A 25,404-nucleotide genomic window follows, 5' to 3' on the forward strand; every position below is an offset into this window, starting at 1 on the left:
AAACCCACAACATGCAAACGCCATACAGGAAGGCCGAGCCCGGAAATAAGTCTGGACCTCTACACCATCAATTAGTTGTGTATAAATTATGCGAAGAGATGATTAAACATTTATTCTGTTTCTGTCTTAATGGCCGGCGACAGAAATGAGTTTGACATCCGTGCTGTAAATTAATACTATCCTTTGTGTCTGTTCATCAAACGAAACTCAGAGGAGCTCTGCTTGAACATGCCTATCAAGGCATTTCGGACTGATATGTGCTGCTCAGTGTCAGAAAACTTGGTCTTAGTTGCACGATAAATACACACACAGCTATTTTAAAAAATGGCTACGAGCAAAACAATGGGCTACTCTGACTACTCTGGCATAAATACTATTGGATATCCATGAAAGACGCTCCAACAGCCTGGAAAGGGAACCTTTGAACCTAAGAAGGTTGGAGCAGTGTGATGATGAATAGTGGGCCAAAATACCTCTCGAGACATGCTGAAAGTCTCATTTGGGCACCAATAATTGTGTGTGTGTGTGTGTGTGTGTGTGTGTGTGTGTGTGTGTGTGTGTGTGTGTGTGTGTGTATGTATGTATATATATATAAACGCTTGCACTATTGTTTTGAGTTTTCGAAAAAGCCGGCATCATTTCTGAAGAGCCGCACAGCAACGGAACAGATTCTGACAATGAGAGGGAACCTGCTGTGTTTAATGGAGAACTTGCCCAGCTGTTCTCCATTAAGTCAAGTCAAGTCAACAGTATTTATAGAGCACTTTTAAACAGCCATCGCTGCATACAAAGTGCTGTACATGGAGCGATTTAACATACACGTTAAACAGTAAGACAAAATGGTAATAAAGGCGGTAGAAAGCACCAAGCAGTAAAATCATGCTGAGTCGAACGCCAAAGAATACAAGTGGGTTTTGAGGAGGGCTTTAAAGATGGGCAGCGAGGAGGCTTGCCGAATGTTCAGTGGGAGGTCATTCCAGAGAGAGGGACCAGCAACAGAAAAGGCTCGATCCCCTCTGAGCCTCAGTTTAGTTCCTGGTACTTCTAACAAAGACTGGTCCACAGACCTTAGGCGCCGGGCAGGTGTGTAGGGCCGGATGAGCTCAGACAGGTAAGGTGGGGCAAGATTATTTAGAGATTTGAAAACAAAGAGGAGGATCTTGAAAATAACTCTAAAATGAATGGGGAGCCAATGAAGGGATGCCAGAGTAGGAGTTATATGCTCCCTCTTACGAGTACCAGTCAAGAGGCGAGCAGCGGCATTCTGGACCAGCTGAAGGCGCTTAATGGAGGACTGGCTGACTCCAAAGTACAGGGCATTACAGTAATCGAGCCGGGATGTATATATAATTGATGGGAGAAAGGGTAAAAAGTCATTGTTGCCGTCTCTACATAATCCAATTATTAAACATACTTTATGGCACATTATAGTACAATGTAATGGAAAAAGTCAATATAAAACAAAACCCAGTGACAGATTGGAACCCAAATTCAATTCTTTAATACATATTACATAAGTATCATTGCTTCTTAACGTTGGTTTTGAACAGAGAAGCAAATGTTGATTTATGTGAACAATTTACCATCAAAAACAAACAAAAAACTTAGATTTGTAAACCTCAATTATTCGTTGTTGTTCACACAGTATGGTGTTACCATATATAAAACTTCTCCATTTTGAATCAAATTATCCGACATTAAAAAAAAAAAAATCAAGAAGTTGGAAAATTAGGCATAAAAATCATTGTGATGACTACTTCCTTCTCTCTTGTACAGTATCATCAATTCAGTCCAATAAAAACACAAGAGTCTTGTAAAGCACTGTGTGAGAATGTGTGTGTGGACAAAGAGCACACAAACATCTTTGGCTCAACAGATCAGAGGAGGAATCGGTTCTTACAGTAACGATACTATGACATTTCTTCCACGGAAAACAAATGGGAGAATGGAGGCACTTTGGCTACTTCTGGTCAAGAAGAGGATGCCGTTCAGCCCTAACTCATCAGGAAGCTGTTAAGGAAGCAAAGAGATTTTTAGTAAACTAGATAGCGCAACGATCATTTCTTCATTCTCACTTCACATGCCTACCTATATGGATAGCCGTGATACTTGGCCCTGAAAATAGACAGTAGCCAGCTGAAGAACAGCACCACCAGAGCAATACCTGCAACACACATAACTGACACCCGCAAAAGCACAAATGAATGAAACATTTAGGGACGCTTAAAACACACAACAGTGAAACGTTACAGTTGGTGTATTAAAGCCTCTTAGTACTCCCGCGTTCAATGGTCGCGTCGTATCACGTGACCGACGCATCGTGCGGTGCGGCACGTCTGCGACACGTTTAAGCGCTCATCAAGTCAGACTACACTAATGTAGCCTGGTTTTGAGCCGACAGATGTGCCGCAAACAAACGTACTTGTGCTGTTGCTGATTTTGAGTTGTCTTGACGCACTGTCGCCCTTGTAGTGTGAGATACGTTTGGTCCTGAGGCGTCCGGGATGATATTTATCCGTCTGTGCTCTTGGCATATTTATCACGTAAACAGATTTCAATTCATCAAACAATTTTAATATCACACAAAGACAAACCAAGGAAATACAAAATGCAGTTTCTAAATACCAATACAATTTATTTAGACACAAACCCCCCACCCCCGCTACCTCCCTGTCCCTTTGTGAAAAAGTAATTGCCCCCTGAACCTTATAATGGGTTGTGCCTTGGCAACAATAACAGAAATCAAGTGTTTGCGATTGTTGGTCGAGTCTTTCACATCGCAGTGGAGGAATTTTGGCTGAACTGCTTCAACCCCGCCATCTTGAAGGGTTTTCTAACTTGAAATGCCCATGTAAGGTCGCACCACAGCATCTCAATTGGACTCAAATCAAGACTTTGACTTGGCCACTCCAAAACCTTTTTTTTAAAATATTTTTTTAGGCCATTCAAAGGTGGACTTGTGTTTCGGATCATTGTCCTGCTGCATGATACAAACGCGCTTGAATTTGAGGGCGGAAACTGATTGGTGGACGGTCTCCTTCAGAATTTACTGGGAGACAGCAGAATTCATTGCCCCATCAATCACAGCAAGTTGTCCTGGTCCCGAGTAAGAAAAGTAGCCACAGACCATCACGCCACCACCATGCTTCACTGTTGGCCATAATGTTCTCTTTATGAAATGGTGTGCCATTTGTACCTCAGACTTAACATCTTCCAAAACGTTCAATTCGTCGTGAATACCGAAAATGGCACTGACAGTGGTATACTGAAGCCCCAGAGTTTTGGAAAAAGCTTTGCAACATTTTCCAGACTGATTTTCTAATTTCTTCGGATCATGGCATGATGCATTTGTTTATTGAGCCCACGCCACTTTGTCTGACAGATTCTATTTGTGATTTCAGTCAACAAATGGAGTGCTAGTGTGTTGCTTGGGAAATTGAACTTAGCTTTCTCAAAGCTGTCATTAGTCACATGTGATTTAACAAGGGGGTAACTACTTTATAACAAAGGGACAGGTAGTATTTTCTGGCTTAAAAGTTTGACTTGGCATTTAGAAACTGCATTTTGTATTTCCTTGGGTAGTCTCTGTGTGATATTAAAATTGGTTTGATGAATTGAAACCTGTGTATGTGATAAATATGCAAAGAACACAGACATCAGGAAAGGGGCAAATTCTATTTCATAGTACCCTCTTTCAAGGCTCACACTAGTTCTGGTCAAGATATCTTGCTTTTCCTGCTAAAGATGTTCTTCATCACTGCAACATTCACTAGCAGATTGTGACCTAATGTAGTCATTTAGGACGACCTAACACTCAAACCTGTTTTGTCTGAAAAGAGCCTTGAGATAACTGTTGTACTGTGCTTTTATGCCATAGAGGTCAAACTGAATCAGATATACGAAAGAGCTGCAGTCAACAAAAAAAAAACATCTACATACTCTTCCTTTTTCCAATGTCTACATCAGAGGTAGCGGCCTCACACAACAGCACTATTCCCATGGTAACCGCAGCATCTGACAGAGGATGGAGGTCAAGGTTTAGCGACTTTAATCCACAGTAGGGCAATTTACTTAACTTGAGGAACTGGAATGATTGCTGAGGGTCACGCCAACATGCAAACCTCAATCAGGTCTCACAGAATAACTACATATATTCATCTAATGTTTTTAATTGCATTATTTCATTTTTCATAAGATGATAGTTTTGTGTTTAAGGTATACTGCATGTTGTTATATTTACAAAATGAAAATAGTAAAAAACATTTAAGTAATCAGTAAAATTACGGTAATATCACTTTTTAATCAACATTCACAAAAAAAGGATTTCTATAGAATGCATGTATTTGTCTATATTGTTTGGAGTGTGCTGACATGAAGAGCACCAATCACCAACTCATACGAACCATTTCTATGTACGAAAAGCCACTGGCCCGCTTCCCTCCACTTATTAAGAATGTTGCCAACATAAGGATCAATTCTGGCTTCGTCAGTATTTACTTTGTTTCAAAATAAAAAATGCCCGAGGGGTCAGACTAGTCATTAAATATAACGCCAATGTCACTGTCAAGTTGACATCACTCAAGAGAAGTTGTTGTCATTACTCACTGGTCCTGCCCGCACACATGCACCTCAAAATAAAAGCATGCATAGCTTGTTTTTTTATTTTGAATGAATAGAAACCGTGACGACCAGCTGTGGTCCATAATCTGTACTTTGCCCAGGCCCTTAGTCAAACCTCGTCTGAATCTTACTCAAAGACCATATCAGACATTAAAAGAGAGAATGCACACGGCTGAAGGATACTGAAGAGGAGGACGATATGCGTCTCAGCCACGAATTGGGCTTGACTGCTGCCGTGGATATAACTCTGGAAAATAAAAAAACAACAACATTATTTGATAGGGAATTTGTTAAGATTTACAAATCCTCATTAGTCCGAGGCAATTTGTAGTCATCTTACGATCTGGCCAGTGTTTGGGTTCTTGTGTGCATAAGGGGGTCCTCTGATGTGGTTCCACATCTGGCCAGAGGTCATGATCAGGACAAAACACTGCAATTGATATTTTTTTGAACAGGAGTCAGCAGATTACTTGAATATCCCTCAAATTCATCACACAATTACAATAAGTAGTAGTAAAAGTTGACGTTGGCAGATGCCTGTGCGGGTTTTATTCATACTTACCAGTGCAGAGAAGGCCCAAACGTTGTTGTTAAAGAGAAACTCCAAATTGTTCCTTCGTAGATAGGCCAGTCCACCGATAACAGCAAGGAGAAAACCAAGAAGGAGAGGCCCAGCATAGTTGGGAGGACGAATCACTCGAATCTGAAAAAAAAAATATATATAATAAATAAATAAAAAGAAAATAGAAAATAAGACATTTTAACATGAAAAACATGTAGACGTGTGTCCATCCATCTGTTTTCTACCCCATGTATTCTGTTCAGAGTCACAGAATGCTGCAGCCCATCTCAGTTTCCCTTCGGCAAAAGGCAGACTATGCCTAAACTCTCTGTGATGTATCAATGAGAAGCATTATTGGCAATTGTGAAGCACAATAATAATAAAATACAATAAAAATAGAAGACGTGAGATAGCGGACTCATCGCTGTTCAAAATGTTAGAGCGACGTAGAATCTTGCGAGAAACATTGTTCTTTGTGTTTTCCCCTGCAAAGAAATGTACTGTAGTGACATCCAAACACAAGACATGGACTCCTTTGAAATAATTTGTGCTTTAGTGACAACGGCACACTGACAAGAGCAAAGATGTACTTGCAAGTAGTGTCGCCAGTACAGGCAAGTTTTCTGTGTGCTTTTTTTGTACTTGAACATAAGCATTTAAAGAATGTTAATTATAGGTGGATTGTTCAGACATGGACTGTGAGAGTTCCACCATGTTCGGGGCATACATGTACAGTACTGCAAAGTGTTAATTTCGTAAACATTTAATCATACTTAATTTCCATAATACCTGAAGTGTCGCTCGCCCTTTTCACGACGTCTTTATTGTGTTCTTTTTTGAATAAATGAGAAATGTTCAGTAGAATGTGTGTTCAATGCTTCATTTTGTAACGGATTTATCCAAAAGGGAGTACGTAGCTATTTTGCACAAAACAAAGATAAATGCTGTTAATCTCTGTCAGATCTGCAAATTAACCTAAAAACATGCAAAATATTGCACGAGGTTAGTACACTCCCCCCCCCCCCCCCCCGACTCACAGCGTGGAATGATTAATAATGACAGCTTGTCTCAACAATGTTCTTATTAAACATGTTCACTGAAAATAACACAATCGTTCACAAATGAATTCCTTCGAGGGACACCCCAATTGCGAAACTTGTTTGACCCATATAAAACTACGGAGTTATCTCTGGGACCATATTACATCAACAATTTACATAATCAATCTAGGCCAATCAATCTTCTTAATCCGGCCCGCCGAAGATTGGTGCACAATTAAGGTTTGATTGCATTCATTTCGTTTGGACTTGTAATGACAGGTATTTCAACACCAGATGGCGCAGTTACTTCAAGTTGCAGAGCACAGGGAGGGAGGGGAAGACGAAGAAAGAGGGAGAGAGTAACGAAGCAGGTAACAAAGTACGAAACATTCAGGAGAGTCCTGAATTTCAAGACTTTGGCGTTTATTTTTTTTTTAAAAGCTAAATGCAGTACTGTAGTCTGGTGTGATCTTTTGTATTTTATGGACGTGACAGCTTCTTGTTGACTTTGAAACTGAGCTTGTAGCCAACGTGTGCGCATTTTGAGCATGTCATGTCTCCGATCTACTGGTTAAAGGACACTTTGATTCTCTCCTCTTTCATCTCAAACTGCTTCAAACAACAAAGCACGTGACAGGAAAGTGGTTAAGGACTGCACGACTGTCCGTGTTTTGTGTTATGTGCTGTGTTTACACTTTAACTTGATGTGAACCGTTTTGTTGAGCGCTTTGTTACAGCTGCTGATGTTGTGAAAGCGCTCTATAAATCAGCATGTATTGTATTGTATTTGTATTAAAGTTTTCACCGCGTGTTAAAACATATCTGTTCATTGATTGAGGGACAGCAACAATCATGATTTGCTTTTGTATCGTCTTTGGTTTTACCTGCATGAGAATTTCAAGTTCAATGTCCGTTTTGTTTTTTTCTTCACGACCGTCAAACATTGATATCGTTAGCATGCATTAAAGGTTTCAATCTGAAGTTGTTACACATACCTGCACACCAGTCCGGTCTGCCACCCACCTCGCCAGCTGCTCAGCTGCAAAGCCTTTGACCTGGAGCTCGTAGTTATCAGGCTTACGGGGCTTCCCTTTCGCAGGGAAATGGAGAAATGTCGGCGCAGAGTTCATATTAAGCTGCAAAAAAACCACACATTTACATATTCAACATTTACCGTCAAAGGCCCAATGGAAAGTAATCTGATCGGATAAAACAATCTACAATGGTCACTCATTACGAGATACTTAAAAGCTAAACCAAACCAAACCAAACCAAACATTTCTAATGTCGCCTCATTCAATCATTCATAGCAGGACTGATTTCATTCCATGGATCACACGAGTACGCCAGGAAATCTGGACACTTAAAGGAGAAGTCAAGTCAAAAACAGTCTTTACGATAATATGTTCGATGCGGCCACACTAGTCCAAACACAGATTCTTATTAATATTGCATCTCTGCAATCGGAAAGGAGCAGCAAAATCCACCTGTTTTATCCATCTCAGGGGGTGGCCATTTTGTCAGTTGCTGTCAAGTGAAAATGACATCACAGTTGCTCAGTGGTCAGGTAACGACCAATCATGGCTCACCTGTTTTCTGAGTTTGCTCATGTGATGTTCACAAGCTGAGCCGTAATTTGTTGTTACCTGAGCCCTAAAGCACCCTATTCCACCGAGGGCCCAAATACTGTGACTGTTGGCAAAGGTAGAAAAACGCCCGTTCAGATCAGTTCGCCTTGCAGTAGGAATTTGACATTTAACAATGTTAACTTGCACCTTATAATTAACTGTTAACTTGTATCCGTTTCTCCATCAATTGTAGCTGAAATAAATCTCACCGTTGTACAAAGATATTTGTTATCTTGGTTTCCCTGGACAAGACAGCCTAACGTTCACCAACAATTTTAGTGATTTTTCTTGTCACAGGTTCAAAATTTTCTTGGAAGAAGAAAAGTACAAGCAAACATCTGGCGACCGTTTGTCCAACATTTGGGAGCTTGAACTTACCCAGACGAATCCTGATGAGAATGCAACGTTCGCTTTGTTTGAAAACACTGGCAATTGTTCATCGTTCAATGGGATAGGGGCTCGAGCAACAGTAACGTCATTTTCCATTGACAGCAAGCAGCAAAATGGCCGCACCCTGAGCTTGTCGAAAACAGGTGGATTTTGCGACTGAATTCCTATTCCACAAATGCAATATTAATCAGAATACTGCGTTTACTTTACATTGTGAGGCCGTATACAAATAATGTAGGGAGCATTTTCAAGTCGACTCTGCCTTTAAGAAGCATGTAGTGAATTTAGCTTTTGCTGACAATCAGGTAAATCAAGAAATATATACACAAACATACACACACACACACACTGGACAGCGACACAGAGCCATACTACTGAGTAATTATGGCTAGCATGAGTAAAGGCTGCTAAGCAGTATAGTTCTTTCTCGTCTCACCATCTGAAAGACATCTGATCCTTCATCAAAATCGACGGATGCAAAGAAGACCTTGTTTGTGAAGGCAGAGGAATAGCGCCAGGAGTTAGCCAGCACTTGAAATTCTTCATCTGCTTGTCTGAAATGAAAAAACGTATTTGAATTCCACCCAACATGGATTAATATGGAATTGTACAATATCACACATGACTGAAACAATGACATCATTACAGAGGTGCACGCTAAAGGGAAGGTCAAGTCAAACTTCGCGACAGTATTATGTTCTATGTGGCCCCACTAGTCTGAACACAGCATTCTGATTAATAATGCATTTGTAGAATATTAATTCAGCAGAAAAATCCATGCATTTTTATCCATCTCAGAGGGTGGCCATTTTGCCACTTGCTATGGACTGAAAATGACATCGCAGTGCCAAATGCGGCAAGCGAGGAAAGCGGGAAGCTGGAAAAGTCTGACTTCAGACAAAGGAAAAGTGCATGATAACACCCCTTTGAACTGGGAAGTCTGAAGTGCAAAGTCACTGACCACCTTCAATGTGACATCACTTGACAACGGCGACCCCGTTGTCAAGTGAAACAGACCGTGAATGTCAAATACAAGATTAAATATATTTACTTGCGTATTTATTCATTCATTAATTTAGTGATTTGGAATAATTTTAAATAACACAGTGTGATTTGAAGAAGAAGAAGAAGAAGAAAACCTTTATTAGTCTCACAATGGAGAAATTCCCAATTTGTAGTGACTGTGTGAACATATGCCAACATACGACCATATCACGACCAAACAAATAAAACAGGTGAGTCATGATTGGTGGTGACCTCCACCCTGTGTGGTGAGGTCATTTTCAGTCGACAGCAAGTGAGCAAAAAGGGCCACATCCTAAAATGGATTAAAAGGTAAGGCCTTTTTGGACGAAAAAAACGACCATGTATAGTAAAGCTAGTGGATTTGTCTACTACATTAATTTTTCACAAACGTAATATTGATCAGATTTCAATTTGTTTATACAGGTGGGCTGCAATCAACATATTATAAAGACAATTTTAGACACGACTTGCTCTTTATAAGTTGCTTGCTCCATACCTGCAGACCCCGCACTGCCTGTGGCTTTGCAACGCTGTAAACATGATGACGACGGAGTAGTTTCTGGGAGGAGCCTTTACAAAGCGGCGAAATTTATCACCGTTCATTCGAATGACGGAACGCTTGGAGGTCCACTCCATCATCTGTGTCACTTTCTCAGAAAGGAGAGTCTACACAGAACACAGACAATAGTTGATACATGTATAGACAGCGGTAAACCCTGATTGACAGGCTTTGTATTCCATCTTAAACAGTATAGAACATCCAACCATCCATTTTTCGAACTGCTTAAACCTCACTAGGGTCGCGGGGGGGTGGGGGGGTGCTGGAGCCCCATCCCAGCCGTCTTTGGGCAGTAGGCGGGGGACACCCTGAACCGGTTGCTAGCCAATCGCAGGGCACACAGAGACGAACAACCACGCGCGCTGACACTCACACCTATGGATAATTTGGTGTGTTCAATCAGCCTGCATGTTTTTGGAACGTGGGAGGAAACCGGCGCACCCGGAGCAAACCCACACAGGTACCGGGTAGAACATGCAAACTCCACACAAGGAGGCCGGAGCTGGAATTGAACCCGGTACCTCTGCACTGTGAAGTCGAAGTGCTCACCACTGGACGACCGGGCCGCCCCAGTATAGAACATACAATATCAAATATACGAGTAGGTCACAGTATGGTACATGAGCAAAAGTTGGAAATCATGATAAATTTATTTTATTCATGTCCTTCGATTAGTAACTGTTCACTGATCCAAAATTATGACCTAGAGTGGTCGAATTAGATCCAAATTAAGATCCATATTAATCGGCATTAACTAAAAGATAAACAGTATATATTATATTCATAGTGTCAACCCATCTGTCGTTGCATGCACCGTATATACAAATGGCCTAACTGTGTGTATCTATATATATATATATATATATATATATATATATATATATATATATATACAGAGAGAGAGAGAGAGAGAGAGAGAGAGAGAGAGAGAGAGAGAGAGAGAGAGAGAGAGAGAGAGAGAGAGAGAGAGAGAGAGTATATACTGTCATCGTTTGTGTGTGTGTGTATGTGTATGTGTATGTGTATGTGTATGTGTATGTGTATGTGTATGTGTGTGTTGGAGGGTTGTTGTGTACATCTCGTCAACATAAATAATCCGCACGTTAGTTGTTGTCTGCTGACTGTTAGCCTGACCGCTAAATACAGGAAGCATGCCTGTGAAGTCAGAAATCACACGAAACCGTCCCATATATTTTATGAATACGTGCCACTCCACATTGATAAAAAGAAACCACAATACCTCTTTCTTCTTCTGTGCGTCAATGGAGTCATGGTAGAATATGAAAATGATAAGCAACGAAAATATAACTTTTCCACACATTCTGCTGGACTGCAACGAGCAGCTCTCCTGTCAACTTTCTATTGGTCGTCGTTCTTCTTCTTCGTCTTCTTCTTCTTCTTTTTATTCTTCTTCAGTTGTTCTGCTTCTTCTTCGATGGTGTTTCACGGCGGTTTGCACAGATGAATACATATGGCAGCGCCATGTAGCGGCTCGGCGAACCACCATCCCACGTGGCGGCCATAATGGCAGGGGCAACTGTCCTATCAAAAGACAATGCATGGGCATTGACAGTAAATCACAATTTGCTAATTTCTAAACCTATTCTTGTGAGATTGTCTTTTTTGTTAATACCAAAACGTGTGTGACCAATTCGTTGAATAAAAAGAAGAAAGATGTAAATTTTATGGTGGCAGGTTATTCCCGGTTCCCTTGTCGGAATTCTGTGGCAATGGACAAATATATGTAACTGGATAGGATACAGCACAATGTGCCAGCGTCGTTGGTCTTTTAGCTTTCTTACCATCCACACACACGGAGTGCGGTGACGTCTTCACCTCTCGGCTGTAGTCACAGTGTAGGTACGTAACTCAGATGAGGCGTGTCTTATTTACTTCTTTATACAGTGATCCATCGCTACTTCGCGGCGCGTTTATCGCGGGTTCAGGGCATCGCGGATTTTTTAAAAACTTTTTTATTTTTTTTTTACATATACATGGAATACTGTACTGTATATGTTGCTCTATGTGACTCACTGTTGTTTTTCAGCTTCTCGCGGACCTTATCGCGGGTGGTTTTGGTCCCCATTAACCACAATTTACTGTACTGTCTTAGTGGTGCTGAAGCTCTGTAGAGGGAGTGGCAAAGCAGTGCCTGTTGAAAGTGAGTTAAAATGAGCACACCCGTGTGTCATTTGAACGACTTCTCATGACTTGCAACAGTGTACTCATGAAAATAAAAACATCCATTCATAATCTGATCCAGTTACCCTCAGAAGGGCCATTGGCAAGCTGGAGCCTCTCCCAGCTGTCTTCAAGCAATACATCCTGAACTGGTTACCAGCCAATTGCAGGGCACAAACAGACAAACAACCATTCACACTCACAGCCACACATTCTGCAATTACACAGAAAAGTGATCTAATACAAGGCTTTTTTTAAGACAACTACATTGGAGATATAAATGACAATACTTCACACTACACAGTCAATCATGTCTGACACGATCTCTCATCGATTCACCACTTTCTCCCCTTACTTTCTGACAGGGATTAGCATAACAGCGGAGTAAAATCGCCAAAGGAGGAAAAAAAATTAGCCAGCATCCGCGACCCTAGTGAGGATTAAGCGGTTCGGAAAATGGATGGATGGATGGATTTCTTGTGAAATTATTTGCGATTGATCGACACGAATGCCCCAACTATAGCTGGGACCCTTCTCTCGTGGTTATTTTTTTTTGCCACCATCTAGTGAATGGGGAGTGAAATTGCGTTCTTGTGATCTATTCTAACCCCTAAAGCAGGGGTGGGCAAACGTTTTGGCTTGGGGGCCGCATTGACTTTTAAAATTTGACAGAAGGGCCAGGTCAGCACAAGCTATGGTACATAAAAAAACTGCATTTGTTGACAGTCCATATCAAACATCAACAGAACACAAGCATGAACGTACTTTATTAATATACTTTTTAAAAAGACAACAGTGTTGTTGATGACCTATTTTAGCCTGTGCATTGCTGCAGATGGGTTGTGATCAGACCAGTAGAAGTAGAGTGATACAGAGGTCCAAGGTGGTCGATAAGATCCCCCCCCCCCACCCTGTGTTCTGCAACTTCAAGTCAATGCGTCACCTGGCGGTGAAATATCTGTCATTACAAGTCCAAATAAAATGAATGCAATCATTCACATCAAACCTTAATTGTGGACCAACCTTCGGTGGGTCGGATTAAAAAGAAAAACGGGCCGGATTTGGCCCGCGGGCCATAGTTTGCGCACTCTGCCCTAAAGTGTTGTATGAAGAAAATCAAATCATAAATTGAAAATAAGATTAATATGGGTTGAGTTATACCACTGAGGACTCGCACAGAAGTGTCAATAGCACGTGATGGTTCACGAAAGAATTTTAAGGGCTTGTCGTTAAATGTGTGGATTCCATTTTGATGACGTTTTACTGTCTACACTGTACAGTATATTACCTGTATTACAGAAATTTAGCGTGCGGTGTGGGGTTACCTACGACGGGGCGGGGCCGGACCGGGCCGGGCGGGGCGGGGCGTGATGGGTCCCAAGTGATCGAGATCCAGGAAATGACAAGCGTCCACAGTCGCATGGGAAGTTAAATTGTGCTCACATTCGGCGAGTGATAAGTACGAGCATCTCCGATATGCTCACGCGATGACCGAACAGCAATTTAACCGTGGGATGGATAGCAATAAATCCGGTATGTTGTGATAATAATGCCAACTCACCGCTGAACTTAGGTCTTTGCGTGTGGCTACCAATTTTAGCAGTGGGTATGCTAACTAGTAGCTAGCTTTGACAAAGACCCTGGTTGATTTTGATCCGTAACATGAATTACCCTGACAGTTGTGGAAAATAGGGACATTCTCCGTTTGGTTTTGTTGCCGACGGTATGAAGCGATCTTTAAATGCCGTGTTCGTATGGTATACTATACTCTCTCTGTTCAGCAAGCGATTACGAGCAAGCCTTGGATTTTTGAAGCACACCTCAGCTATGCTTGAACATGTGTTTACGTTTGGTCGCGGATTTCCCACTATCGATTTTACTCCTTCAACTCTGGCGAAACGGACCCAAACATCCGCCAAGTGACTTTGTTTAATTTGAAGGTGCTCTACCTTAATGCCGTGTTCTTTTGTATTGTATTGTATTCTGTTATATTCGCAGACGTGATATGTCATTTGGCATGTTAAATGTCGACTTGAAAAAGGGCACAGAACTTATTCCTTGACATATTCAACCTGGGCAGACGAGTGTTTATTACGATATTATGTACTACAATGTAGCAAGCTACCAGAGACCTAAACCACCTCAAAATAATATTTGTTATTGCTGTGACTTAATGATATTTGAACCTGATAAAGCCACCTAAGCCCTAAATACCTTAAATGCATTAAAATCATTTGAGGATAACTTGTTTGCTTTGGTTATGGATAGATTGACAGATTGGGTCAGACAGGATTCTCCCTGGAGTATGATGTTTGCAGATGACATTGTGATCTGTCGTGAGAGTAGGCAGCAGCTCCAAGAAAACCTAGAAAGGTGGAGGTTTGCACGAGAGAGAAGAGGACTGAAGGTATGACAGAGTACACATGCATAAATGAAAGGAAGACCAGTGGAACGGTGAGGTTACAGGGAGCAGAGGTGGTGAAGTTACAGGAATTTAAGTACCTAGGATCAACAGTGTAGAACAGCGGAGACTGTGGAAGAGAAGTGAAGAATAGAGTGCAGGCAGGATGGAACAGCTGGAGAAAAGTGTCAGGAGTGATTTGTGATAGAAGAGTGTCAGCTAAGATGAAGGGAAAATTTACAGAACAGTTGTGAGACTTGCCATGATGTATGGTCTAGAGACACTAACAATAGGTGAAATACAGGAGGCAGAATTAGAGGTGGCTGAGTTAAAGATGCTGAGATTCTCCTTAGGAGTGACAAGGATGGACAGGATCTGAAATGAGGTCATCAGAGGGACAAGTCAGACAGGAAAGTTTGGAGAAAAAGTTAGAGAGGCCAGACTGAGATGGTTTGGAAATGTACAGTGGATACATTGGTAAGAGAATGTTAGAGATGGAGCTACCATGTAGGAGACAGAGAGAAAGGCCAAAGAGGAGATTCATGGATGCTGTGAGGGAAAACACGCAGGTAGTTGGAGTCAGAGTAGAGGATGCAGAGAACAGGGATAGATGGAAATTAATGACTCGCTGTGGCAACCCCTGAAAAGGGACAAGCCGAAAGGGGAGGAAGAAGAAGGAAAGATGGAAAAAATTGGCAGAGTCAAATGTACAGTTAAAATCAAAATGTAAACAACACTTGGAGATTCTTCAACTCAGTCAACGCTATTTTTCAGCTCAATAAATAGTGTTGAACCATTAGTTCACCATTAAATTCTTGGTACCGAAAGAGGGAAAAACAAACAGAACACCAGATGGAAAACTAGTCAAACTTGATGCCCAAATAAATCTATTCACACTAAACGTTCTCAACAAATAAATGCAGATTTTAAAAAATACTATTTGTTGGAAGGCCTTTACAAAGAGCACATTCCCAATTGTACTGTAAAGGCGTCCATGTTAATCCTTGTGGCAACTGGAAAAATATCCACTATGTGACGACCGCTGGCCATTACACCTGCACAAGCTAGAAATGAGCTGTCGGTCTCTTTTGCATTTGCAACTTCTGTCTGCATGAATACATGCAGCCTGCCAGGTCCAATCCTATTATCCATTTTGTGAAACAATTATACTGAAACTGAGCACTTTCTGAAATGGTTTATTATATAATAGGGAAAATAAGTGCACTATTGTCTCTGCGTCTGTCACCTTTACCCATTAACTTTGCATTCTTCTTTAATTTGCTAGTTAGAACTTGGAGTGCTGCCTGAGAAATAATCTTCAGGCTGTGGAAGGGAGGAAATCAAATGCCTTTGAGACTTACCAGAAACATTGAAGAAATGGGTCCCAGGAAGAAGACCTTGAAACTTCAACCCTTAGGGGCCAACTGTGGATGGGAAGTGCCTCTGAGGCCAAATGAGCCCAAAGACTACATCAATGAACTGTCCCATGAAGTTCTCTGTCATATATTCAGGTAGGCTTCCTTTTCAGTTAAAACGGGGATGAGTTTAAAAGTGTTCCCATTTAACAATTCATGCTTCGTGAAAATCATCAGTGATTGTGCTTGGTGAGCTGAATGATGAGCAGCTTTAGGTTTGATTATTTGTTATGCAATGTTTGTAAATGGAATCATTGCCAGTTGTTGTTGATCTTGTTAAATCTTTGCCCTAAATTCAAAAGAAATCAAATGTTTTCCAGGTACCTTCCTATGAAGGACATCGTATGCATGGAGTGTCTGTCTAGAAAGCTCAGAGAAGCTGTCACCCTCTACTTGCGAGTGATCAAAGTAGTGGATCTTTGTGCTGGTCACTGGTGGGAATATATGCCCTCAGGTAAGCCCCTCCATGCCAAGTCATAAAAGGAACGTTCATTTGAATAGTAGGAAGTACAAATTCAAATGAAGTTGGGACTCTTGTGTTAATCAGAAATAAAACAGAATATGATGATTTGCTGATCGTGTTCAACCTATATTTCATCAAATACACTACTACAAAGACCGAATATTTTATGTTCAAACTGACAAACGCTATTGTTTTTAGCAAATAATTATTCACTTAGAATTTTCTGGCTCCAACACATTCCAAAAAGCTGGAACAGATGGCAAAAAAAAGAAATTCGAAGAATTCTCTGTTTGAAATATCCCACAGGCTAACTGGGAAGAAGTGTGTCCCGTGATTGGATGTAAAGATGGGGCGGGAGGTTTACCTCTTTGTAAACAACTGTGCGAGGAAATAGTCGAACAGTTAAGAGGCAATGTTCCCTCAACGTACAGTTGTAAGTAATTTTGTGATGTAATCATCTAATGTTCACAATATCAAAATTGCCTTCAAAATAATGCCCGTGGATGAGTCGTAGCAGATTTTAGTGGAGTAAAAATCTTCAGTTTCTATCTTGCTGCGACTATACAGAACCTTTGAAAATATATCTTCAAAAATATTGTCCTGGGAACGGGGAATCTTGAACGGTATGTTTTGCTTGTGAAATGGACAGAAACGCAACAGACAAAAAAAAATGTTTAAAGAATCTTGAGTGTGTCTGATATTTCAAACTGCTTATCACAAAACCTGCACCAGTTTGTCCATTAATAAATTGCAGTCGGTATTACGAAACAGGCAAGAAGCTTGTGAAAAGAATTCAAAAGGTTTTCACGAATTGTCTTTATTTGCTTCAGGTTTTACAGATAGCAGTTTCTTGCTTCTTTTGAAGAAGATGCCTGACCTGGAGCAACTATATGGCCTCCACCCCAGATACCTCGAGAGGAGACGAGTCCGAGGCTGCGAGGCATTCAGTATACCTGGTGTGGTGGAGGCACTCCAAGCCTGTCCCAGTCTGTTGGTCAGTATGCACTATGCAGCCTGTTGACTGTGACGAACCCTGACAACTGGTGCCACTGCCAATCTCTAATTTGCCTAAACCAGGGGTGTGAAACTAATTTTTGTCGCAGGCCACTTTGGAGTGACATCTTCCCTCAGAGGGCCATTACTATGGTGAACTGAATAAATGTTTAATCATCCCATCGTATTATTACTTGTACACAAAAAATCAAATACACGGGGACACCCTGATTAGGAAAGGACAGAGCCGACTCTTCCTACTCAGGAAACTGACGTCTTTTGGGGTTCAGGGGTCACTCCTTAAGACGTTCTGTAACTCGGTGGTGGCCTCGGCCATCCATTATGGCATTGTCTGCTGGTCAGGCAGCATCTCAGCCCGGGACAGAAAGAGACTGGAGCGACTGGTCAGGAAGGCCAGTTCTGTCCTGGGTTGCTCCCTTGACACTCGATGAATAAAAAATAACAATCATAATAATAATAATAATTAAATGATGTGAAGGAAAATTGTAAATACTACTGCGATTTATCCATTTTGTGTTCATATTGCATTTAATTGAAAGATGTTTGTTTTTTTCTCTTTCTTCTTTCTACATACATTCTTGCTGCTGGAGGCTGTAAATTTCCCCAGTGTGGGACGAATAAAGGATATCTTATTAAATAGATGGATTAATAGTTTTCAAATCAGTCAACTGTTTGTTTGACGTTTGTGCAATTATTGTCTAAGTGAGTGTAAACAGGGTAAAAAAACGTATTTCAAAGTCTCACCGTTATTTATGACGCATGACAATTTGACATTTCGGTCCAGATTTCAGCAAGGATCATGGAAGTTGACACGCATGATTTGCTTTCGCGGGCCACATAAAATGACGTGGCGGGCCGGGTCTGGCCCCCGAGCTTAGAGTTTGACACTAGACCTAAACTGATGGTGTAACATTTATTTTTGGGATTGCTTAAGGCAAGGGCACCCATTATGTCGATCCTGATCGACGTAATGGTAGATCTAAGACGGGTCCCAAGGAGTGTCGAGGAGAAAAACAAACAACCATTTGTGTGTCTTTGTACAGTTAGTAATATATTTTGCACCCTAATCATCCTATCAGTCTCATTTTCACAAAAAAATAAAATAAAGCAGGTAAATCTTGAATTTACGGTGGCGCGTGAATACGTCACCGGAAGTTATTTGCGCTCCGCAGTCTGCAATTGCAGCTTGTGATCAGAGCTGTTGTGCTTTCTTTTATCGTCATTATTCTCATTCAGAGTTTGCTTCGTGTACAATTCACAGAGGGCACGGAAAAAGAATAGGAATCTAGGAGGGTCCAGGGAAGTACTTTAAAACGGTACGTGTGAGCCACGATAGTTAACAGGCTGCAAAAGTGCATCGCATGCCTAAGTTTCAGGCTGTTTCTCATCATGCCGCGCATGTGTGCGTGCGTGTGTGCGCGCTCGTGCCGGTAAGGGTAGATCCCGGTGAGTTAGTTGATCGAAAAATAGATCTTCGCTCCAAAAAGTTTGGGCACCCTTGGCTTAAGGTATGTTAACTAAAGTTCCTTACACAGCTATAAGGGTGTACATATTCATGTCAATGAATAAAAAAATATCCTGGCAAACGTGCCTCGTCATAACCATAATACCGTATTGGCCGAATATAAGACGGTGTTTTTTTGCATTGATAAGACTGAAAAAGTAGGGCTCGTTTTATATTCGGGGTCTAGATATTATACCCATTCAAGACGCTAGATGGCGCCAGATATGAATGAAGCGAAAGCTGAACTTGACGCCCAGGCCAGTGGGTGTGAACCCCTGCCACGAAGAATAAAAATAAAAATAGCTGTAGCACGAAGAAGAAAAAATAGAAAATAGCGGTAAGAAGGAAAAGAGGAAAATAATAGAAGCGATAACACAAAATGGAGAAACGTAGTGACAATCTGGAGAAAAGTGGGTCGAAGTTAAGATGTAATTTACATTTCAAAAACCAGAAGCCATTCAGTTACGAATGTGTTTGCACTTTCGATTTGAATGAGGCAAAAGAACATGCTTTTTCTCTCAAATATATTGTTATAATCATTTGTTTCAGATGTACTGTAATTATTATCTGTATAAAAATTAATTTGGTGTTCAAAAAGTCATTTTTCAAACTTCAGTCTTGAAAAAGAGGGGGGTCGTCTTATCATCAGGGTCGTCTTATATTCGGGCCAATACGGTAGTGTATGTGTTTTATATTTACTCTGCAGTCGTGAGTTGTGTTCCTCCTCTTCTATAGTTAGCGCCTCCTTTTTTTCTTCAGTTGTTTGCTTTTGTGGCACGCACTGAAGGGAAAAAACCAAAATATAACTACGATGCTCATATAAGCCAAATACAATACGAACAGCGATTGAAATGTCAAGCAATAGAGACACATTGCTAATTTCATCATGGTTTATTGACCATAAGGCGCTTCATTTTTAGTTATAAGAAGGTGGGAAAAAAACTAAAGGTTTAATCGAGATAAGGATTTGAAAAGCCAGAGGTGAGAAACATTGTAGTTTTACATTGTCGAATTCTACGAAGGTTTATCAGCATGATGAGAAGCGGTGGTAGCTTGCCCAGGGTGGGCTGCATGATGCACTTGCTATATATGGTTAGAAAAGCCCTTTGGTTCTAAATTTTAAATACAACAATGTACATACAAGTGTTTCACTGTTTTTCAGGGTGTCAAGACATCCCACCTTGAGCTGGTGGAAGCCATTTGGAACTACAAATACAACAATATACATACAAGTGTTTCACTGTTTTTCAGGGTGTCGAGACATCCCACCTTGAGCTGGTGGAAGCCATTTGGAACTACATGCCACAGGTTCACATACTCGGGAAGTTTCGCAATCGTAACGGAGCGTTCCCGATTCCTGCTGAGAATAAATTGATCATCCCCATTACTGCAAAAATTCAGACACTTCACCTTGTGGGTGAGTATTTGGTTCTACAACAATGTTTTCGTAAAAGTTTGCCAAAATGACTGATACTGCAGTAAAATATACAATACAATGCGTTGATTTCTATTGTGCTTTCATAACAACAGCGGCTGAAGCAAGGCGCTTCACAGAGCATATAAACACCTTCACAATAAATGCAAGAGAACACGTGTTGTAACATAAAACATTGACAAGAATGCAATCATAACTCTTCCTACATTAGCCTTGTTGTTTGATGTTTTGACGAGAGATCCAGTCCGCTTTCACAAGTGGATCAGTGACGTCATGATCACAGCACGCATGATGTCGCACACGTCAACAACAAGCAACGTTTGAAAGTGCACAAGTAGTTGTAGCATCTGAGGATGAGTAACAGAACACTCAAACCGAAAGAATAGTTAAATTCTCCAGTCCCATTTAAATCCGCTTCAAGTCCAAGCGCTGACTCCCAGTTCCATATAGACATCCACACTGCGCGCCGACGCCCCTCTCTCCTCATCCTCGGCTACACCAGCCAATGCATCCAGCCGCACCAACGCAGACTGTCCAACAGCATCGACATATTCGCTGAACAAAGCGAGCCTGTGGAAAATGTTTCCCATTACAGGCCCCAAAACACACATGCACCGCGCAGCTGTCAAGTCGCAATAGTCAAATGACACCGACATTACCCCCCATGAAAATCAGTGTGCATGCTGCAGAGAAAGTGCAACCATGAAGCACAGATTTTTTTTTCTCTATATCCTTCGATAAATGTCAGGACCAAAATGCTGAAAACAGTCCACAGAAAGTCCACACAAAGAACAACAAACACCATATGACACTTCCCACTCATGTTGAAAATATACATTAGGCCAGAAGTTGATGGTGTGTCTCACATGTATTTGTGCTGCTATTTCTCCCAAGTCTTATTTAAAAATAATAATAATAATAATAACACATAAGAAAAATTGTAAATCCCAATTTTGATAAGCACCCAACCAATTTCTACTCCTTCCATGCATTAATTGCCCTCTTCACTCAATTGTGTGATGAAGGGAGAAGGAATACAATCCTAAGTAAATAAAGAAAAGAGAAACAATATAATCATTCTTCTGTTTCTCATCCAAGATTTGGGAAAATGGCTTTTTGCAAGAGATTTTCTGCATCTTTAATGGTAAAAAATATCCCGTTACTGTACTTGTGTATTTGACTATTTCTTTGGTTTTTATAGGTGTAAATGTCCCAGAGATCCCTTGTGTGTCCATGCTGCGCCACCTTTACCTAAAGTGGGTCCGTCTCACCAAACCTCAGCCATTTAAAGAGTTCCTCTGTGTCAGCCTGAGATCGTTTGTCATGCGGAACTGTGCAGGTCCAACCAACTCCCTCAAATATGTTCCCCTGGTTACTGGTTTAGCTTCAGCCCGAAATCTCGAGCAGCTGGAGTTGGTGAGAGTACCCTTCCTTGGAGGGCTCATACAACATGTGGTGGAGGACAGTTGGAGATCAGGTAGGGAAACGACGCACGCTTCCACAAACTGCAATATCATGAAATCCAGGTCACTCATTTAGTTGATGCCTTTAGTGCGCTCTTAATTGAACAATATGGCATTATTGTGGGTTCCTTGCAGTGGTGTTCTAACTGGACTGTATCGTCATAGGAGTTACATCTGAGAGTCAAAATGGTTGAGAATAGCTCTCAGTATAATGTTGTATTGGACATAATCATTTTGTGCCAGTGATCATACCTGTATGTAGTAGTTTATCAGTATAAATACCACCAAAAGAAACCTGGACAAATCCAGGATTTTTCCCTCTCTCGGGCCTAAAGGGGGGCTTGATCAAAACAGAGGGGTCTGAGAAAATAATTTGTAAATTTATTTCCAAAATATAGTAGAGATAGCGAACTTTGCCTTCAATTGCTGATGCCTATGATGCAAAAGGTCTCCATTATCATGGAAGTACCTTAGGGCCATGGAAATACTTTGAAGTCATCTCCCCACCGGTTCACAATGTCCCAACTCAAGGTCAGCAGCTCCCCCTCCCCAATCTACGCAGCATTGTTGGGACGCTGCTTCGACCTCCTTAGATGGCGGATGGTCTATCCGGAAATAATTCTCCATGGCCTCATCAAACTCCTATCGTGCTTGAATTTTTACCTCAGTGAACACCAAAGCTGCATTCCACTTGGCCAGTTAGTACCTCTCAACTACCTCCGGAGTCTCGTAGAAAAAAAAACGACAGATAATATTCCCCCTTCAGCTTGACAGCATCCATCTCCGCTGGTGATGGATGCTTGATATATTATACATTTTTTTGCTCAGGTCATGTTCAGTAAAACATACATGAACATACCGGTACATTCTTAATGTAAATCTTCATATTTTTACTAATTTGGTACTGCGCTAAATCTTTCACTGATTCAAAAATCAAACAATGTGAATCGATAGCCAACTCGAGTGGTTGTGCGAATTGATTTGCAAAGGCTGCTCCTTCCTGGGTGAAATCTTACACTACCTTGGATGACTAATATCCAGAAGTAATGGCACTATTTAAATGCTTGTCGAAAATGTTTACGTTTTTAAAGGAAAAGAGAAGTATAGTCATTGCAATGACAGAATTTGCATCGGGAAATGTGCATAATTAGCGGCCCAATTGTCATGTTAAGGTAAAAAAAAGGGTGGTGAATAAAACTTAAAATCTATTTTGTTGGATTACTTTCCCTCCAAAAACTAAATGTGCAATTGTAGCAAAAAGCATGAGCTCGCGTGTATCTTTGGCGAATTGGCTGCCATTCTTGAAAAAAATCAAATAAAAACACTCTATTTCCAATGCGAAATGTCATAAATACCTTTGTACAACCTCAAGGTACTCCCATAACTAAAGAGTACCTTTGCATAATGGCTTGAAGTCAAAGTCCAATTTTTTTCAGAGCTTAACCTCTCTACTAATAGAAACAAAAATCCTAAAGGGGCTTACCGGACCTACACAGAGTTCAGTGCTGCCATCCCTGTATGACAGCATTTGTCGGGTAATGCAAGTTAACACCATCGGAAGGAAAACTGTTTCTTTCTCTTTTGACAGTCAGTATTTGGAAAACAAAGGTGATTCTGATGTCATTGCAGGAGGATTTCGGAACCTCCACACCATTGTGTTTGGAGCTTGTAAAAACGCCCTGGAAGTGGACTTGGGCTACCTGGTCATCACTGCTGCTCGCAGGTCCTTAGTCAGTAGTCACACACTGAACTGAATAAACCCTTGTCAATACTGTACACGGCATGAGTTCCATCTGGACAACAGTCAAGAGTTTAGTTTGGAACAAGTCTGATATTGATTTGCCTGGTTTGCAAATACAGTCATGTGTGAAACATCAAAGGACATTTCTGATGTGAAAAATCTACAACTGAACCCTAAATACAGTATTTCCCCACCTCACACTGTGTTTTAACAGACTGCACGAGCTGCGTATCCAGCCATCCTTGACTAAAGATGGAGTGTTCTCAGCTCTCAAGATGGCTGAACTAGAGTTTCCTCAGTTTGATACCCTTCATCTTGGATATGTGGATGAATTCCTGCTCCAATGTTAGTTCATGCTTTTGAAGGTCTTCTTCATTCTCAGATTTCAAATTCGAATAGAATTATATTTTTCCTTTTATGCCAAAAGGTGGCAACATGGTGGTGGCTGTGGCAAATGGTAGTAGCGGTGTTAGGGAGGGGCCAGCCAGACAGCCTCCTCAGCCAGGGTGCTCTGCACCTCGCACCTGAGGCTCGCCAGCTCGTCACCCAAATGATCTGATGAGCTACAGGTGGGTGGTGAGCTGGCGAGCCTCAGGTGCGAGGTTCAGCGCACCCTGACTGAGGAGGCTGTCTAGCTGGCCCCTCCCTAACAAGCGGGGGCTCAGTGGAAGAGTGCTCATTTCCCAACCCACCCAGAGGTTGGTGGTTCAGTCCTCGGCCGCTGCGACCACGTTGAAGTGTCCTTGAGCAAGATACTGAACCCCCATTTGCTTTTGATGTTATGTCATCAGTAGGTGAATTAGCAGTGTGAAGCGCTTTGAGTATCCGAGGTAGAAAAGTGCTATACAAGTGACAAACCATTTACAAGCTGCCCCCCGCCACCCCCATTTTTACTACTCCCATCAGAAAAATGGGAACATGTTTAGCACAAATGTGTTCAAACCAGGACATATGTTTGAAGAAACACGACCAGAATATAAAGGTTTAATAAACATTGTGCCAAAACTTAAAACATACAGATTATGTACACGTGGGCAACATTTTTTGGTCACAGTCACAGATGACTTGAATTGCACAAAAGTAATCATGAATAATACATCAACGAAAATTTTAAGTTTAAAATGTACAAATCAAACATAGCTTTTGAATTGTGGTTCAACAGATTTATTGGAAGAAAAAAAAAGCACTCATGAGACAGGCGTGGACACAAATGATTGTACCCTAATTTACTGTTTAGTTGCACAACCTTTTTGAGGCTTCAATCAAATTATTTGTCACTTTCAATGAGAGTTGTGCGCCTCTCAGCAGGTATTTTGATCCATTCTTGATGAGCAACAGGTTTGAAGGTTGCTTTCTCCAGATGGCGGTGTCAGCTCTTTCCACAGATGTTCAATAGCATTTAGATCAATGCTTATAGAAGGTCACTTCAGAATAGGAATAGAGGAAATTCTTCACCATTCTTGTGTTTCTTTCGAGAATATTTGATAGTCTTGAGATTTCATTGTACCCAATACAGATTAAAGACACCTCGTGCCAGAAGGAGCAGACCAGCCCCATGTTCTTGGTATGCTTCATTTCTACATCCAAGATCAAAGAGCTGATGTGCCTTGCCAAACAGTTTCTCCCCCAGAAGCTTTGTGGCTTGCCAACACGCACTTTGCCAAAGTCCAGTCTTACTTTTCTTAAACTGTGGTGTCCTCCTTGGTCGTTTGCCAACAACTCAAATAATGACAGACGATGCCATCTGATCCTGATATACCTTGTAACCCTAATCCTCCCCTCTTATTTCTCTGGGGCTCTTTTGTTTCCATCCATATTATCCGTCTCATGAATTTGTCATAATCCTGTGGCTATATCCGGGGAGTTAAGCAACAGCCCTGTGCATCTTCTGAATATTATGTGCAACTCTAGTCATAGTAAATCAAGGTGCTTGGAGATGGACTTGTAAGCCTTTATCTTTAA

The 25,404-nt window shown here is 41.2% G+C and overlaps 3 protein-coding genes across 5 annotated transcripts in view; 1 reads left to right on the forward strand and 2 right to left on the reverse strand.

The window, feature by feature from the left end:
- tmem129 (transmembrane protein 129, E3 ubiquitin protein ligase) overlaps nt 1-25,404 on the reverse strand; it is a 207,998-nt gene that overhangs the window by 15,342 nt on the left and 167,252 nt on the right. The window lies entirely within an intron of this gene.
- Nucleotides 1,479-11,228, reverse strand: LOC127597283 (magnesium transporter protein 1-like). The gene is made up of 10 exons (XM_052060234.1): nt 11,066-11,228; nt 9,763-9,932; nt 8,677-8,794; nt 7,218-7,358; nt 5,183-5,323; nt 4,961-5,050; nt 4,804-4,867; nt 3,940-4,014; nt 2,089-2,179; nt 1,479-2,010 (listed from the first exon to the last, which is right to left on the reverse strand). The coding sequence occupies exons 1-10, from the start codon at nt 11,144-11,146 to the stop codon at nt 1,995-1,997; spliced, it is 987 nt and encodes a 328-aa protein (XP_051916194.1). The 5' UTR covers nt 11,147-11,228; the 3' UTR covers nt 1,479-1,994.
- fbxo38 (F-box protein 38) overlaps nt 13,371-25,404 on the forward strand; it is a 32,866-nt gene continuing 20,832 nt past the window's right edge. For 2 of the 3 annotated variants that reach the window (XR_007961446.1, XM_052058892.1), the window contains exons 1-8: nt 13,371-13,539; nt 15,693-15,918; nt 16,143-16,276; nt 17,116-17,279; nt 20,055-20,220; nt 21,440-21,715; nt 23,331-23,424; nt 23,657-23,787. Coding sequence is in view for 2 of the 3 variants with exons in the window: in XM_052058892.1 (XP_051914852.1) it covers nt 15,752-15,918; nt 16,143-16,276; nt 17,116-17,279; nt 20,055-20,220; nt 21,440-21,715; nt 23,331-23,424; nt 23,657-23,787 (1,132 nt within the window). In the remaining variant the exon portion in view is untranslated. The remainder of the gene's footprint in view (nt 13,540-15,692; nt 15,919-16,142; nt 16,277-17,115; nt 17,280-20,054; nt 20,221-21,439; nt 21,716-23,330; nt 23,425-23,656; nt 23,788-25,404) is intronic. The other variant, XM_052058901.1, reaches the window with a different exon arrangement.

The sequence above is a fragment of the Hippocampus zosterae genome, chromosome 1, assembly GCF_025434085.1.
Source record: "Hippocampus zosterae strain Florida chromosome 1, ASM2543408v3, whole genome shotgun sequence".
Classification (NCBI taxonomy): domain Eukaryota; kingdom Metazoa; phylum Chordata; class Actinopteri; order Syngnathiformes; family Syngnathidae; genus Hippocampus; species Hippocampus zosterae.

Coding starts and splice junctions, on each gene's coding strand:
- LOC127597283 (XM_052060234.1), bottom strand. CDS start 11,146: ATGTGTGGAAAAGTTATATTTTCGTTGCTTATCATTTTCATATTCTAC. Junction 4,015..4,803: donor GCATATCGTCCTCCTCTTCA/GTATCCTTCAGC, acceptor ATCCTCTGTCAG/ATGCTGCGGTTACCATGGGA. Junction 2,180..3,939: donor AGACATTGGAAAAAGGAAGA/GTATGTAGATGT, acceptor TGCGGGTGTCAG/TTATGTGTGTTGCAGGTATT.